The sequence below is a fragment of the Zalophus californianus genome, chromosome 1 (assembly GCF_009762305.2).
Source record: "Zalophus californianus isolate mZalCal1 chromosome 1, mZalCal1.pri.v2, whole genome shotgun sequence".
NCBI lineage: Eukaryota > Metazoa > Chordata > Mammalia > Carnivora > Otariidae > Zalophus > Zalophus californianus.
The window spans coordinates 143,013,084-143,028,323 of NC_045595.1; the positions used below are offsets into that span (position 1 = coordinate 143,013,084).

The 15,240-nt window shown below is 39.5% G+C and overlaps 1 protein-coding gene across 6 annotated transcripts in view; it reads right to left on the reverse strand.

Annotated features, from left to right (window-relative positions):
- The window catches only part of ATP13A4 (ATPase 13A4), a 118,714-nt gene that overhangs the window by 47,387 nt on the left and 56,087 nt on the right, over positions 1 to 15,240 (reverse strand). For 5 of the 6 annotated variants that reach the window (XM_027587080.1, XM_027587079.1, XM_027587078.1 and 2 more), the window contains exons 8-12: positions 12,346 to 12,415; positions 6,383 to 6,517; positions 3,678 to 3,848; positions 2,469 to 2,626; positions 1,670 to 1,858 (exon numbers count right to left, since the gene is read on the reverse strand). In XM_027587080.1, coding sequence (XP_027442881.1) covers positions 1,670 to 1,858; positions 2,469 to 2,626; positions 3,678 to 3,848; positions 6,383 to 6,517; positions 12,346 to 12,415 — 723 coding nt within the window. The remainder of the gene's footprint in view (positions 1 to 1,669; positions 1,859 to 2,468; positions 2,627 to 3,677; positions 3,849 to 6,382; positions 6,518 to 12,345; positions 12,416 to 15,240) is intronic. The other variant, XM_027587081.1, reaches the window with a different exon arrangement.

Sequence of the window (15,240 nt, forward strand, 5' to 3'; positions counted from 1 at the left end):
TTGTTATGCTAATTTGATCACAAAATAATACTGAGATGCTGGCAAGAGCCATGTTAACCTTCTGATCTTGGTAGATCTCTCTGATATTCCAGTAATTATATAATATCACTCTGATCCCCTTAATTCTCTGTCATCAAAAACCCCAATGTACTGTTTAATGTGCACAGAGTTTCAGTTTGGGAAGATGGACAAATTCTCAAGCTAGATGGTGGTGATGATTGCACGATGTAAATGTATTTAAAGCCACTTAAAAATGGCTAAAATGGTTAATGTACATTTTGCCACAATAAGAAATAAATTAAGAAAAAAGAGAACAACAATTAAAAAAGCAAAAACAAAAAGAAAAACACCTCAAACTCTCCCCACGGCCTAAAGAGTATGTACAAATTTCTTAGCCAGACGTTAAAGGTGCCTCCCATTACTAATGTCTTGCTCTGGCCAAAACCACAAGCTCTATTGCTTTCCTGAATCCATTTGTGTGCCCATGTTCACCTGCCTCTAATACCCTTGAATTGCATTAACTTTCTCTATATTATAATGATTTGACATCTTAAAAAACCTTTCTAAGGAAAGACTGCATCTCTCCGGCTAGTCAATTCTTACAGAGGTAGCAAGGGACTCAGCCTGTGTTTGACATGCAAAGTAACCAATCTTCTACGTGGCCCCTCCTCCTCAGGAGGCAATAGTTCTCTGCCTTCATCATCCCAGGGCCAAGTGCCAGATACAACCCTACAGCCCAAAGCTCACCCAAATCATTCAGACTAGCCAACCATAAGCTATGGCCTGACTCGCCTTCCCTGGAGAGACCCCAATAAAGACCATGTCCCGAGCATTCCCCTCACTCCTGCTTTGCTACCTCATCAAAGACTGGCATTCCTCCTGTGGCCCCACATGGCGAGCCGTGCCTCTCCTTACCAGGAGAACTGTGAGTAATGTCAAACTTCTTTCAAAGGCAATGACCTCTCTCTGCAGTCATCAGTCATCTTTATAAATGAAGACCTGGGCACAAAACAGCCCGTCTTCTCCATCTTCCCCTCTCACAGCTCCCACACTAACCCAGTATAGGCACAGACCGAAAGAATACGTTCAAGAGAAGATAGAATAAAAGGCTCATTGGGAATAACTGGCATATAATCAAGGATAATCTTAAGCAATATACTACAGATGGGAAAATACAGTAAGGATTTGACTGGGGTCTTCCTATAACCAAGTCCAATTACCCAAGTACAACACAGTTAAATAAACTCTTCCTTTTTCTATTCATTCACTAACTCAATAAATATTTACTGAGCACGGACTATACACTAGGCAAGCTTCTTAGCATTAGGGATATAGCAATGACCATGGTAAAGGGTTTCAGTTTTGTTCTTTGTATGGGGTTTTGACTGAGGAGGGACAGAATGCTAGCTTAATTAACTGTGTTTTATAGAATATTGGAGCTGGAAGGACTGTAAAAAGATACACCTATTCAGTATCTACTCTTCCTCCTCTAAACCCCAGAATCTGAGAGCTCAAAAGATGTGCCTTTCCTAGATCACACACCCAACCAGAGATAAAGTGAAGCCAGATGGCACATCCTCTGTTTCCTGCTCCAGAGGAGTGTAAAGCACCTCCACCCGGTGACAATGATGACAAAATGGCGATGAGAATGAGGAAGAAACACACATACCTTGTCAAAGCAGACAAGGTTTAATTGTCCACATACATTGATCCTCTGGGGGCTGATGCAAAAGATGCCTCTCTTCTTCAGCCTCCTCTGGGCATAGATAATGCCCGTGGTCAAAGCAGCGGGCAGAGCAGGAGGAACCGCAATTGTGATGACATCGAGGGCTTTCTTCACCACCTCCTCAGGAGATTCCTGGGACAAAAAGTCACTCTTTAGCTCTTACAGCTCAATCAGTCCTGAACAGCATTGTGCATGTGGCTTTTTTTCCTTCTTCTTCTTCTTCTTCTTTTTTTTTTACTTCTTTGGTCAAATTCCCAGAAATGATATGAGAGGGTCAAAGAGTATGGCTCTCATAAATTTTCCAAAGTACAATGAAAAGGTTTGTAATGCTTCCTTCTACTACCAGCAGAGAACAATGTACAAGTCTGCCATGACCTCACCAACATTGGGTATCTGGCTTTTATTTTAAATTCCTTATTTAATAACTACAAAACACTACATTATTGGAATAAATATATTCTCAGATTGAAAATGAAAAAACAGCGTAAGGAGAAGTGTACCAGACGAGAAGCATGTTGATAGCTCAATAAACGGTGTTTTGTCCCTCTGGATCTGATTGTTATATTACTTGGTGATCAATCGCTGATATTGGGGAGCTGTGAGTATATGGGCAGGTTTTCAGTGTTTGGCTTTGTTTCCCAGGTTTGTAAACCATGCCTGAGATTAAGGTTAACATGCAGAGTATAAATTATACATAGATGAGCGTATATGTGCATGTAGGAAAAGAACAAAAGCAGTTTACCCCACTGAGCACATAGACGCACAAAGTATAGATCATCCCGATCGTTGCTGTTCCTACAAGGCACAGGAGGAACCTGATGGCATCCCTGTAGAGCTTAAAATTCATTGGCTTCGGGTAAAGAATGGATCTCACGAGGTCCCCTTTTGCAGTGTTGAATCCTGAAATAACAAACACACACTCCACATTCTCAGGATGACAAATCCTACTGCTAGTGCTCTTCTAAGCCTCAACATGGCCTTTGTTTTTTTCTAGAGATATTTAAACAGTTCTTAAGCCCAAAGAAAATTAAAGGATAATTGGGAAAATACCTGAGTGCTGAACGGAAATATCTCACCATGCCTATTTCAGAGTCTATTACTCTCTGATCTTTCTTCTCTCTACTTTCAATTTCAATGCATCCCAGAGCAAGGAAACCACCACACTGGGATCAGAACACAGCTTTTCCAAGTATAACTTCAGTTTTTTAGATTTTATTTATCTGAGAGAGAGCATGCTCTAGAACAGTTAGGGGCAGAGGGAGAGGAACAAGCAGACTCGCGCTGAGTGCCCAGCTCAACGTGGGGCTCAGTCTCATGATCCTGAGATCATGACCCGAGCCAAAATTAAGAGTCTGACTCTTGACTGACTGAGCCACCTAGGCACTCCCTAGTATAATTTCAGTTTAAGGAAATGACTCATGAGCATTCACACACACACACACACACACACACACACACTCATGTTACTTGAATTTAAACCATATGGCCCAGTAAATACCGATGGGCTTAATTTCTAATACTTTTCAGCGTCAAGTTTCAGTTTCTAGCCCTGCCTAGAAAGAACTTGGGATTTGGGGTTAAAAGCTCTAGGTTCTAGGTCCAGCTCTGTCGGCAACTGGCTGTGTAATTTTTTTTTTTTTTTAAGCCTGCTTGGATTGTGCTGAGCTCAGCCTATTTATGTACAAAGAGGGAACAGGCATCTTTGCTGTGTTGGTTTGATATATGGAAATAGCTTATAAACCACAAAACACATAAGTAGTAATTGTCTTCAGTATTATTTTTACTAAAAGGCATACACCATAGTGCAATTCCCACTTAAAATATATGAATTTACGTATATTTGGCTTATTACCTAAAGACTATTCCTTACCTAGTAAATTTAAGGCACTAGATAAACGAAGCAGAAATATTTCATTAAAGTAACAAAACAAAAGAAGAGCTGGTAACTCACCAGTCTGCAGCACCACCGCTCTCACGGTCCCAGAACAGGCTCCCCTGGCTTGGATAATCTCTGTCCCACAGAAGAGGACATGCCGTTTATAGTCTGCTTCACTCTGTGTTTTCCAGGGCTCAGAGCTCTCCGTCTTGGGTAATGGAGTTTTAGTCACTGGAATACTTTCTCCTATAGAAAACGAGCATCTCATTTTGTGAGGTGAGGAGCCTTCACTCTTTTAAATCATGCATGCCCTCACTCAGCATGTGGCAGACATTTGTTATAAGCTTGCCATGGAGGCAAGGACAACCCTAGGTTTTAGGGATACAAGGAGAAAGAAATATGGTTCTTGTTTTTAGGAGATTTGTAGTCCAGGCAAATAAGTATAATGTATTATAAATACTATACGTTTTGTAACATCACACATGGATGCTTAAAAAGGCTAGAAATAGCTATGTAGGGAATAGCAAGTTGTGCAATCCAGAACGTGGGGTGTTGGGGAGTGAGTGGCCATGAGAGCTGTGTAGGAGTCAAAGCATGGAGGGCCTAAGTGCACATATTTAATTGTTTAAATGGTTTTTGTAGGCATTAGTGGCAGAAGGGGGTGGGGAGATATTTCACTGCTTTATTCAGGAGACTAACATCATATCTGTGTATAAGAGAGAGCACTCTGTCTGCTGCGTGGGAGTGGATTGAAGTCTGGTGAGGTTGGAGGCTAGACATCCAGTTGGAGAGAACGAGAGCTGAACTATGGCAGTTGGCAGTGGGAGTAGAGAGGAAGTGCTGGATTTGAGAAATAAGGAGGCAAGAAGTTACAAAACTTGGGGAGTTTTTTATCTTGGCAGGTCATAGGGACAGAGAAATTCAAAATGGCTTCCTGGCTTCCAACTTGGGAGAATGAGCAGAGGGTGGTGTTAGTCGTCACCACAGGGATTATAGGAGGAAGGAAGAATTGCCTTGTGGTCACCATGAGTTGGAGATGCCTTGTGGAATGGCTCTGCTGCGATGTCTTATGTTTATTTATTTGGGTCTGGAGTTCAGGGGAGAGATCTTGACCAGAGACATTTAGTCGGATTCACCACCTTGCAGACTATGATTAAAGCCATGGGAGAGATGAGATTACTTAGGGACCACATGTGAGGGCAGAAGAGGATAGGGCCAGGACACAGCTCTGAGCAGCACCAACAGTCAAGAGTATGGGGAAGGAGAAGCAGCGTAGGACACCGGGTGGTGTCATGAGTGGTCGGAGAACTTGGAGAGACAGTGCTGTCTTGGAAAATTAGGGAGAACAGCGTTTGCCAAAGGAAGGGCTGGTCAGAATAGTTGAAAGCAGCAGAGAGGGCAATAAGAAAAGAAATCTGAAGAATCCTTTGGATTTGGCAATTGGGACACGGGTGACTTTTACCATGCAGTGGGGACAGGTTGAAGTGCTCATACAAGGTGGTGAATGAAGTTATGGAAATAATTAGGGCCTGTTCTGAGAAACAAACCTTGTAAACCTTCCACTGGTCTTTGCAGAGTGGGCAGTACAAAGTCAGATATATATTCCGCACTTTTGCAGGAAAATGGTCCTTAGTATTGCAAGAGTCCCAGCACTAAGGGATTTTTACAAATCTATGTGTTCCTTATAGGAAAAAACCTGGCCTGCCACACATTTAAAAAATATTTTGGGGGGGCGCCTGGGTGGCTCAGTTGTCAAGCGTCTGCCTTCGGCTCAGGTCATGATCCAGGGTCCTGGGATCGAGCCCCACTTCGGGCTCCCTGTTTGGCGGGAAGCCTGCTTCTCCCTCTCCCACTCCCCCTGCTTGTGTCCCCTCGCTTGCTCTCTCTCTCTCTCCGTCAAATAAATAAATAAAGTATTCTTAAAAATATATTTTTGGTAAAGTTAATAGAAGAAAGATGTGTGTTCTTGTCTCTTATTTCATGCCTTCCTGGGCTGCCCAGGAGAAATGGATTCAATTTGGGCTTTCATGGGAACCACAGTATGTCAATGTGTCTTCTCAGCCCCCTAGTCCACCTGTGAAAAAGACTTTATGATTCTTCTTTATCTTACAGAAATGTTGGCAAAACATCTCCTCATATGTATGCATGAGAACTCAAAGCACTGTGACCTTGAACAAGTCACTTCTCCTCTCTAGACCTCAGCTTCCATATCCATGAAATGCAGTGACCTCTAAAGGTCCCTCCTAGCTCCAGCATGCTATTTAAAAATGAAATACAGGTAGTCCAAAATTCCCACTGTGCATTTTCATAGTAGCAGATGTGCCAAATCTTGTGTCATGAACTTTTCAACATGGTCAAGCCAAGTCAGAAAGAGCTTGGACTTGACCTTCTGGGTTTCTAGATGACATCAACAGGATGTCATCATCCTCCAAGTTTATCTGAAGATATATTTTATATGAAAACACTAAACATAAAAGTCACAGATGATTCTGAAACGTCTAATGACCTCCACAACCTTTTAAGGTAAAATGACAGGGCTGTAATACCCTTTGTTCAAGAAGAAAATGCTAAGCTCTTAGAAAGTTACAACTGTATCAAACTTAGCACATAGAAAGCAGCTTTAATTTGAACCCTCAGAACCATCCAGAGCAGGACAGTTAAGTAAGACTTGGGGGAGTGGGAAGGTCCCACAGCAACCCCATGCTTTGCCATTGTCGTTCAGATAGAGGAGGAACCCAGGAGAACTTACGGAGGCTCTAAGTCATGAGACAGAACCGTACCTGTCAGCATGCCTTCATCTACCACACAGCTGCCGTCAATCAGGATGGCATCACATGGCATTTGCACTTTGTTCCCTGTCAAAACTAATAGATCTCCAGGTACCAGGAAGCGTGATTCCAGCTCTTGGACTCCAGCTGAAAGTGTGAGATGGCAGAGTCAAGTCAGATTTTTTTTTTTCCCCACAGAAACATAGTCCAACAACTACCTTAATTGGAAATCAATGAAAAAGCAACCAGGGCATTTTTAAAAAGAAAGCTGTCCCTCAACATCGATTCAAAATCTGGAAACAATAAGAAAAAAAGAACAGATTACATAAAATTAAAACCCTTGTATGGTAAAACAATAAATAAACAGAGAAAAGAACCAAAGACAAATTCAGAAAACATGTTTGAAACTTACACTACAAAAGATTAATATTCCTAATATATAAAGAACTCCTAAAAAAAGAGATGTATAGCAAATGGCTATAGCAAAATTGCTAGAGATGTTAGAAGTTCACATCCGTGCATGCACACACACAATGCAAGCAACATATTAAACATTTGAACTTAAAAGCTGAAAATTCCTTCCTTCCTAACCGCCTTCCCTCCTTCCTTTCTTCCTGTCTGCCTTCTTGTATTTCTTTCCTTCCTTACTCCGTCCCAAAGCTATCGAGGTTAAACAAGCTAGGCATCCTTGCAGAAGGCTAGGGATGTGGGTGGCAGCCTGCTGCAGGTTTTGGAGCCTAATAAGGATGGACAGGTGTTCACATGGCATGGTGCAGGGTGTCAAAGCCCAAGGAGGGAGAGAAGGGCCCCCATGTTGACAGTGGCCTGGTGTGGGATGTTGGAGTCCAAGCAGTGAAAAATATGTCTACATGGAAGTGGGGGGAAAGCATCAGTAATGATAGATGACGGGTTACACTCAGCAGGGATCGATAGGAATAAGTAGTATAATGAGGTTAATGAGAGCCAGGTTTCTCATGAAGAAAGAAAGTTACAAATACAGATGGAAATAAAACTAGACTGAACTCTGTGGTATTGGATCAGAATTGGAGACAACAATGTAAGTTGACGGTTTTCAATAGATAAATAGAAAAATAATATAGATGTAAATGAAAATGTATGTACGAATACACACATATATGATTGCTTGTCTTTTTTTATACATAGATTCGCTAATTCTGTTGTCTGAGAGGGCCTAGGAGCAGTGAAACCCAAATAATAATGTGCATATCTAGTGCCCAAATTTTGGTTTCTAAATTCTAGTCCTCCCCGCCAAAAAAGAATCAGGGTTCCTTAAGGAAATGGCTGATTACAAGGCTGGGCCAAGAAAAGTATCATATAAGCTATAATATTTTGTTGCTCCATAAGTAAAAAAGTGCTCAAGGAAAGATGGAGACAGATAGAAAAAACATCAAAGCCAGCTTAAGGGGCTCTCACTGCCTAAATCTGTAATGATTTGAGCATCATAGTAAATGATGATAAATGAACTATAACCCATAAAATAAAATAGGAATTCATGAGTCCATATGACATAAGTAAATGGATAAATAAACGGGGAGAAAAGATAGCTTTTTCTTACAGTAAAATTACAATTAATGTAGGAGAAAAGATACACTTAGAAAATCACCATTTGGCAACTATCAAAGTAATAATTTAGCCAAGAAATAGCAATGTACACCTAGTGGGTAAATTTAATGAGGGTGGCTTGTTTATATAGTCTCAAAGTATCTCTCAACAAAATAACTTAATTACAAAGGGCAAAAGAGTAAATTTACAATGGAGAAACCTGGCAGGTATTATTTAATTAAGTGATCCAAGTTAACATCACCAGTAATATAACAAATTTAAATTATGTATCACCTGAGAGGAAACAATGAGGGACACGGCATCACTCAATATCTATGATATTCCAGCCAAAAGTGCGTAACCTGAATTTAACTATGAGGAAATATCAGACAAATCCAAATTGAGAGACATTCCACAAAATAACCAGAGTGAAAGGAGTCAAGGTCATGAAGTCAAGGAAAGATTAAAGATTAAAGACATGTATCTAACAATACTATTGTGTAATTCCCAATCCTTTCCTATAAAGAACATTATTAAGACCACTGGCAGAACTTGAATGGGGTCTGAGCATCAGTTGCTATTAATATGTCAATATTAACTTCCTGATATTAATGGCTACACTGTCATTTATGTAGGAGAATGTCCTTGTCTTTAAGAAATATATACCAAAAAAGGAGCGCCTGGGTTGCTCGATCATTAAGCACCTGTCTGCCTTTGGCTCAGCTCATGATCCCAGGGTCCTGGGATCGAGCCCTGCATCAGGCTCTCTACTCAGAGGGAAACCTGCTTCTCCCTCTCCCACTCCCCCTGCTTGTGTTCCCTCTCTCGTTGTCTCTCTCTCTATCAAATAAATAAATAAAATCTTTAAGAAAAAAAAAAGAAATATACACTAAAATATGTAGGAGTCATAGAGCCATATGTTGGCAACTTACTCTCAAATGGCTCAGGGAAAAAGTTATTTGAATTATTCTTGCAACTTTTCTGTAAGTTTTAAGTTATTTCTTAAAAAAAAGAAAAAAGGAAATACATCTAACATTGCCCACCTAGCTAATTAGAAAAACCTAAAGGTTTGCCAGCATATTCTGTCGACAAGGCTGTGAGGAAACATGCATTTCTGGCACAAATGCAAGCTGGGTACAATCTCCTTGGAAAGAAATTTGGCTATATCTATCTAGCAAAAGTACATACATGCATTTATTCTTTAACTCAGGAATTTTACTTCTGGAAATCTATGCCAAAGATAGACTGGTGGAAATAAGAAAAGACAGATATATGCACAAGCCTTTTTATTATAGCACTATCTGTAATAGTAAAAAAACTAAAAATAAAATCCTTTAATAAAGAAATGATTGAATAAACAATGTTCCTCCATACACGAAAGTACTAGAAACCTGAAATAATGAGCAAAAAATATTTATATATCCCGCTATGAAAGAATCTCTAGGAAACATAGTTAAGTATGTAAATACACCTGAACTAATATGACACTGTATGTCAACCATGTCTCAATATTAAAAAAAAAAAAAGCATGTAAAGCAAACATACCAGCAAATATGAGCTAAACGTGTATGGTATACCCCTGTTATCTAAGCAGTAGTGTAAATATATACACTATTCTGTATATATACTATGTACATATGGATACTATATATAATTTCTCTGTATCTTTTAAATGTAAGAATAAATCAAAAAAAAAACAAAAATGATTCTTATAGAGAGAGTGAGTGCACAAGAGGGATAGGAGCAAGACTCTCCTGAATGTTTTGACCTACAGATTTAACTTTTGAACCATGCAGATATTTTATATGATTTTATATAGTATATATTTTAAATACTTTATATATTTAATATATAATGTTATTAAATTTATAATTATATACTTTATATAATATATATTTGTGTATAATACTCATATAAACTAATACAAAAATATATTTGAAAAGTTAACACTAAAAATCTAAGGCAAAATGAATGAGATGAACGTACTGAGTTGCTGGCATAACCATAGAGAGAAGAACCATTTTGAGTAACTTTGAAATATAAGTTTTTTTTAAAAAGTATAATTTGCACATTTCAGATGGTATATCACAAACAGGGGAAAAGAACTCCAACAAAATCTCAAATTGTCTTCAGGAATTATATCCTCTCAGGGTGTTTTGGCTTTCAACTCTGAGATTACCGTGTATGAGGTATAGAGCAAATGAGTAATTGGTTGCTGTCATTGAGAACTGCAACTTTTGAGATAAAGGAGAGACAAAAGTACAATCAACAAAGTTAAGTTAAAAGCCCATAGTTCTAAACTTGAATTAGAAATGTCAGAAGATGGGGGTCCTGGGTGACTGTCAGTTAAGCATCTGACTCTTTGATTATGACTCGGGTCATGATCTCAGGGTTGTGAGATCGAGCCCTGTGTCAGGCTCTGTGCAGGGCATGGAGCCTGCTTAAGATTCTCTCTCTCCCTCTGCCCCTCCCTCACCCTTTCTCTCTCCCTCTCTAAAAAGAAATGTCAGAAGACTAGGTCTGTCTTCTGAAAAGGCCAAGCAATAGCGACTAACACGGTAGAAATGAGCACTCTGAGTGCTCTGGTTGAGGTCTCTAACCATATCTAAGAGCTCTTTGGAAAAATGGATGCGTCCAGGTTTGGAGCAGGAATTGTACAAGGTAATTTTGGAATATGATATAAATTATGAGTTCCCAACAGCATTCAATTATCAAGTAGAAGAGTTATACACAAAGTAAGACCTAAACAGATGTTGCAAGTCCAAGTGAATTTCAAGAACAGTTTTCTCACCTCCCAACATGTCTTCCCAATTCTGTCATTCTGTTGTCTCTTTCTCAATGTACATCTAAGACCTCAGATGAAGTTTTTTATGGCCATTAATAGACAAAAAGGAATCCCAAACATTTCATGGTATTAGATCCTGGCTTAAAAGAGTCCCAGAATAACTATGGAGAAGAAAACCTTCACAGTGGGCAGAACTCCACCTATTACATTAACTTCACTGTTGTGCCTGAAGGGAGAAATAACTAGAAGACCAGATCTATGCTAATTTATAGTAGGGAGCAAAGAATTGTCCTGAAAGATTGCAAGTATATTTGTCTATTAGAAGGTTCACTAATGATGTCTAGTCTGGAGAAGGCCTTTTATACCTGGAGAAAAAAAACGAAACAATACTCTCATGGTTATCAGCTAACTACCAAGGACTTCAATAATAGTCTCATGAAAGGAATAGGTGGCAGTGATGGGGCTCCCTGCTCGACAGGGGGCCTGTTTCTCCCTCTCCCTCAGCTGCTCTCCTGTTCTCTCTCTGTGAGAGGAGATCTTTGCAAGTCATATTTGTGATAAAGGATTTAGATTCAGAATATAGAAAGAACTTCTCAAAAGTTAATAATGAGAAAACAACCTAATAAGCAAAAGATAGAACAGACACTTCACCAAAGAGGATATATAAGTAGAAAATGAGCACTTGAAAAGATGGTCAGTGCCATTAGTCATTAGGGAAATGCAAACTAAAACTACAATAAGTTCCCACTACACATCTGTTAAAATGGCTAAAATTTTATAAAACTGACCATACCAAGTGTACACAAGAATGTAGAGCAACTGCAATTCTCATACTAGTAAGAATGTAAAATGGTACAAACCTATGGAAAACAGTTTAGCAGTTTCTTAAAAAGTTAAACATTTACCTGTCCATATGACCCAGACATTCCACAGTTGTGTATTTTCCCAAACAAAATGAAAGTGTATGTCCATGCAAAGACTTGAACCCAAATTTCACTGAGGCATTCTTTTGTAATAGCCCAATACTAGGAACAACCCAAATTTCCATCAGTCGGTGAATGGATGTACAAACTAGTCTATCCATACACTGGGATTCTACTCAGGAATAAAAAGGAATAAACTATTTACATACTTTAACAAAAGGATGCATTTTAAAATAATTAGGAACTTTGACCCCTGTAAAATTAACCTGAATATGTTATAAAAGACAAAAAAATGCCTAGTGTACAACCATTTATATAAAATTCTAAACATGTAAAGTGGTTGCCTGAGGACGGGGATGGAGAGAGAGGTTGAAAAGAATGATTACAAATAGGCACAAGGCAACCTTTGGGGATAGTGGATAGTCATTATCTTTATGGTGGTGATAGTTTCAGGGATAGTTACATGGATGTACATAAGTCCAAATCTTTCAAATTGTACATTTTAAACACGTTCCATTAATTATATGTCAATTTTACCTTAATAAAGTTTTTTAGGGTAAAAATGTCTCAAGCACCTCATCTCTTTAAGTAAATGTACAGAAAAAAATACATATGAAGATGAGCATAGTATAAACAGAGATACAAATTTAAATCCTGTTTTGATTCCATATGAACACACATAGATCTAAAATAATGAAACTTACCTTTTCTCCCACATACAGAGACTGTAATGCTATTATGTGACTCAACTAGACGGTGAAGTTTTACAGATTGCTGAAAAAGAAGAATGGAAATTAGAAAAAGGCTTATTTATTTGAGGATAGGCCCCAGGTATTAATTCAGTAAAGTGTTAGTTTCTTTAAAGATGGAGCACTGTCTTATTCCTGACTGAATACACTGGCTAAAAACGAAAGACTAAGTAGCCTATTAGTCAACTGAAAAGTCATCCAACTTGCTGGGCTGTTCACCAACAATAAGAAGTATGTGTTCTTTGGTAGAAAGGAATTTCCCAGTATGCTTGGTTCACTCAAAGTAGTTTTTGATAACCATAAATTTGTGTTTAGTTCTTTAAGTAGAAAACATCAAGAACTTTAATCATTCGAGATATGTGTTTGTACCCAAATAGCTTTGAGAACTAAGCATTATTTCAGCCTTGAGTTATCCACATCAGAGTTCCTAATCTATAACTTCATAAGGAGTTTGGTGGTGCCTGCTATTTCTCACAGTATATGTTGTTTTAATATATGAAATACACAAGAAGGGAGAGGAGCAAGATGGCAGAGGAATAGGAGACCTGGATTTAGTCTGGTCCCAGGAATTCAGCTGGATAGGGATCAAACCATTCTAAACACTTATGAACTCAACAGGAGATCGAAGAAAAGAATAGCAACAACTCTCTGAACAGAAAAGCGACCACTTTCTGGAAGGTAGGACGTGCAAAGAAGTGAATCGGGAGGACAGATGGCGGGGGGAGGGGGCCTCTGTCCACCACTTCTGGCAAGTGATAGAGCCGTGGAGCACAAAATCGGAACTTTTAGAAGTCAGCTCCACTGAGGGACATCGCTAGAGTGCCTAAGCGGGGGGTGGAACCCTTCCTGGGACAGTGTGGTCTCAGGACCCTCGGGGTCACAGAAAGACCGGGGATGCCTGAGTGCGGCAGAGCTCCCAGGTATCGGAGCAGGGAAGCGGGCTGCAGAGACAGAGCCGAGGAGCAGGCTCTCAGCTCAGGGTTGCCATAAACTGTGATCCGCAGCACAGTCGGGCCACTGCTCCTCCAGCAGGGACCCAACAAGTGGCAGATCGGGGAGACTCCCCCTTTCTCCCCGGGGAGGAGCGGCGCGGGAGCGCACCGCAGGGATCTGCTGGGTTTGGAGACTCCACACGGGGTCGGGTGCCAGAGATAGAAACGCTCGGTCACAGGCCGGGTGAGCACAGAGTGCGGCCAGAGGCTGGGGAGACGGGAGTGATTGACTGCTTTTCTCTGAGGGTGCACTGAGGAGCGGGGCCCCAAGTTCTCAGCTCCTCCGGGGCGGAGTTTGGGAGGCCGCCGTTTTCACTCTCGTCCTCCAAAGCTGTGTGGAGAGCTTGCAGCAATAAAAGCTCCCGAGAGCAAACCTGAGCAGATTACTTACCTGGATAAGCAAGGGCGGGGCAATTCTGCCTCCGGCAAAGACATTTGGGAACCACGGCAACAGGCCCCTCCCCCAGAAGATCAGCAAGAACAGCCAGCAAGCAAGACCAAGTTTACCGATCGAGGAGAACGGCAGAACTCCAGCGTTAGGGGAATACTGCACATAGAATTCATGGCTTTTTTTACCATGATTCTTTAGTCTTTCGAAGTTAATTTTTTCTTAACTGTCTTTTTTTTAATTTTTCTTTTTCCCTTTTTCAACCAACATCTTATCAAACCCTTTTTTAAAAAAATATTTTTTATTTTTCATTTTTAGAGTAATATTCTATCCCTTCATAGTAGTTACCCTTATTTTTGGTATATATATATATATATACATATATATATGTATATATATATATATAAAAGTTGTTCTCTCTTTAAAATTTTGAAATACAGTTTCTTCTAACAGATCAAAATATACCCTAAATCTCTAGTGTATGGCTTTGACCTACTCTCCTGCCTGATCACATCCTCTTCTTTTTTTTTAATCCTCTTCTTTCTTTTTTCAACCAACTTCTTATCAATTCTTTTTATAAAATCTTTTCTACTTTTCATCTTTACAGTTATATTCCATCCTTTCATCATATCAACCCTTATTTTTGTACATATGTAAGTTTTTCTTTCTTTAAAATTTTGGGAGGCACTTTCTTCTAGCAGACCAAAACACACCCAAAATCTAGTGTGTGGCACTCATCAATGCACCAGCCTGATCATATTTGATCATATTCTGGGTTTTTCTGTTTTGTTTTGTTTTGTTTGTTTTTATCTTTTCTTTTTCTTTTCCCTTTTTTTCCCTTTCTTTTCCTCTGGTTTCAGGTCTTTTCTGATTTGTTTAGTGTATATTTTCTGGGCACATTGTTACCCTGTTAGCATTGTGTTCTCTCATTCATCTATTCTCCTCTGGACAAAATGACAAGATGGAAAAAATCACCTCAACAAAAAGAACAAGAGGCAGGGGACCCAATCAATATGGACGTTAGAAAGATGTTGGAACTAGAGTTCAGAATGATGATTTTAAAGATACTAGCTGGGCATGAAAAAAGCATGGAAGTTATTAGAGAAACCCTTTCTGGAGAAATAAAAGAACTAAAATCTAACCAAGTTGAAATCAAAAAGGCTATTAATGAGGTGCAATAAAAAAATGGAGGCTCTAACTGCTAGGATAAATGAGGCAGAAGAGAGAATTAGTGATATGGTTTACACGAGAGAACGCCCTAATAATACTCCAAATGATGGAAAATAAAGAAGCTGAGAAAAAGAAAGATAAACAACTACTGGATCACGAGGGCAGAATTCGAGAGATAAGTGATACCATAAGACAAAACAATATTAGAATAATTGGGATTACAGAAGAAGAAGAGGGGGGGGGGCAGAAGGAATATTGGAGCAAATTATAGCAGAGAACTTCCCTAATGTGGGGAAGGAA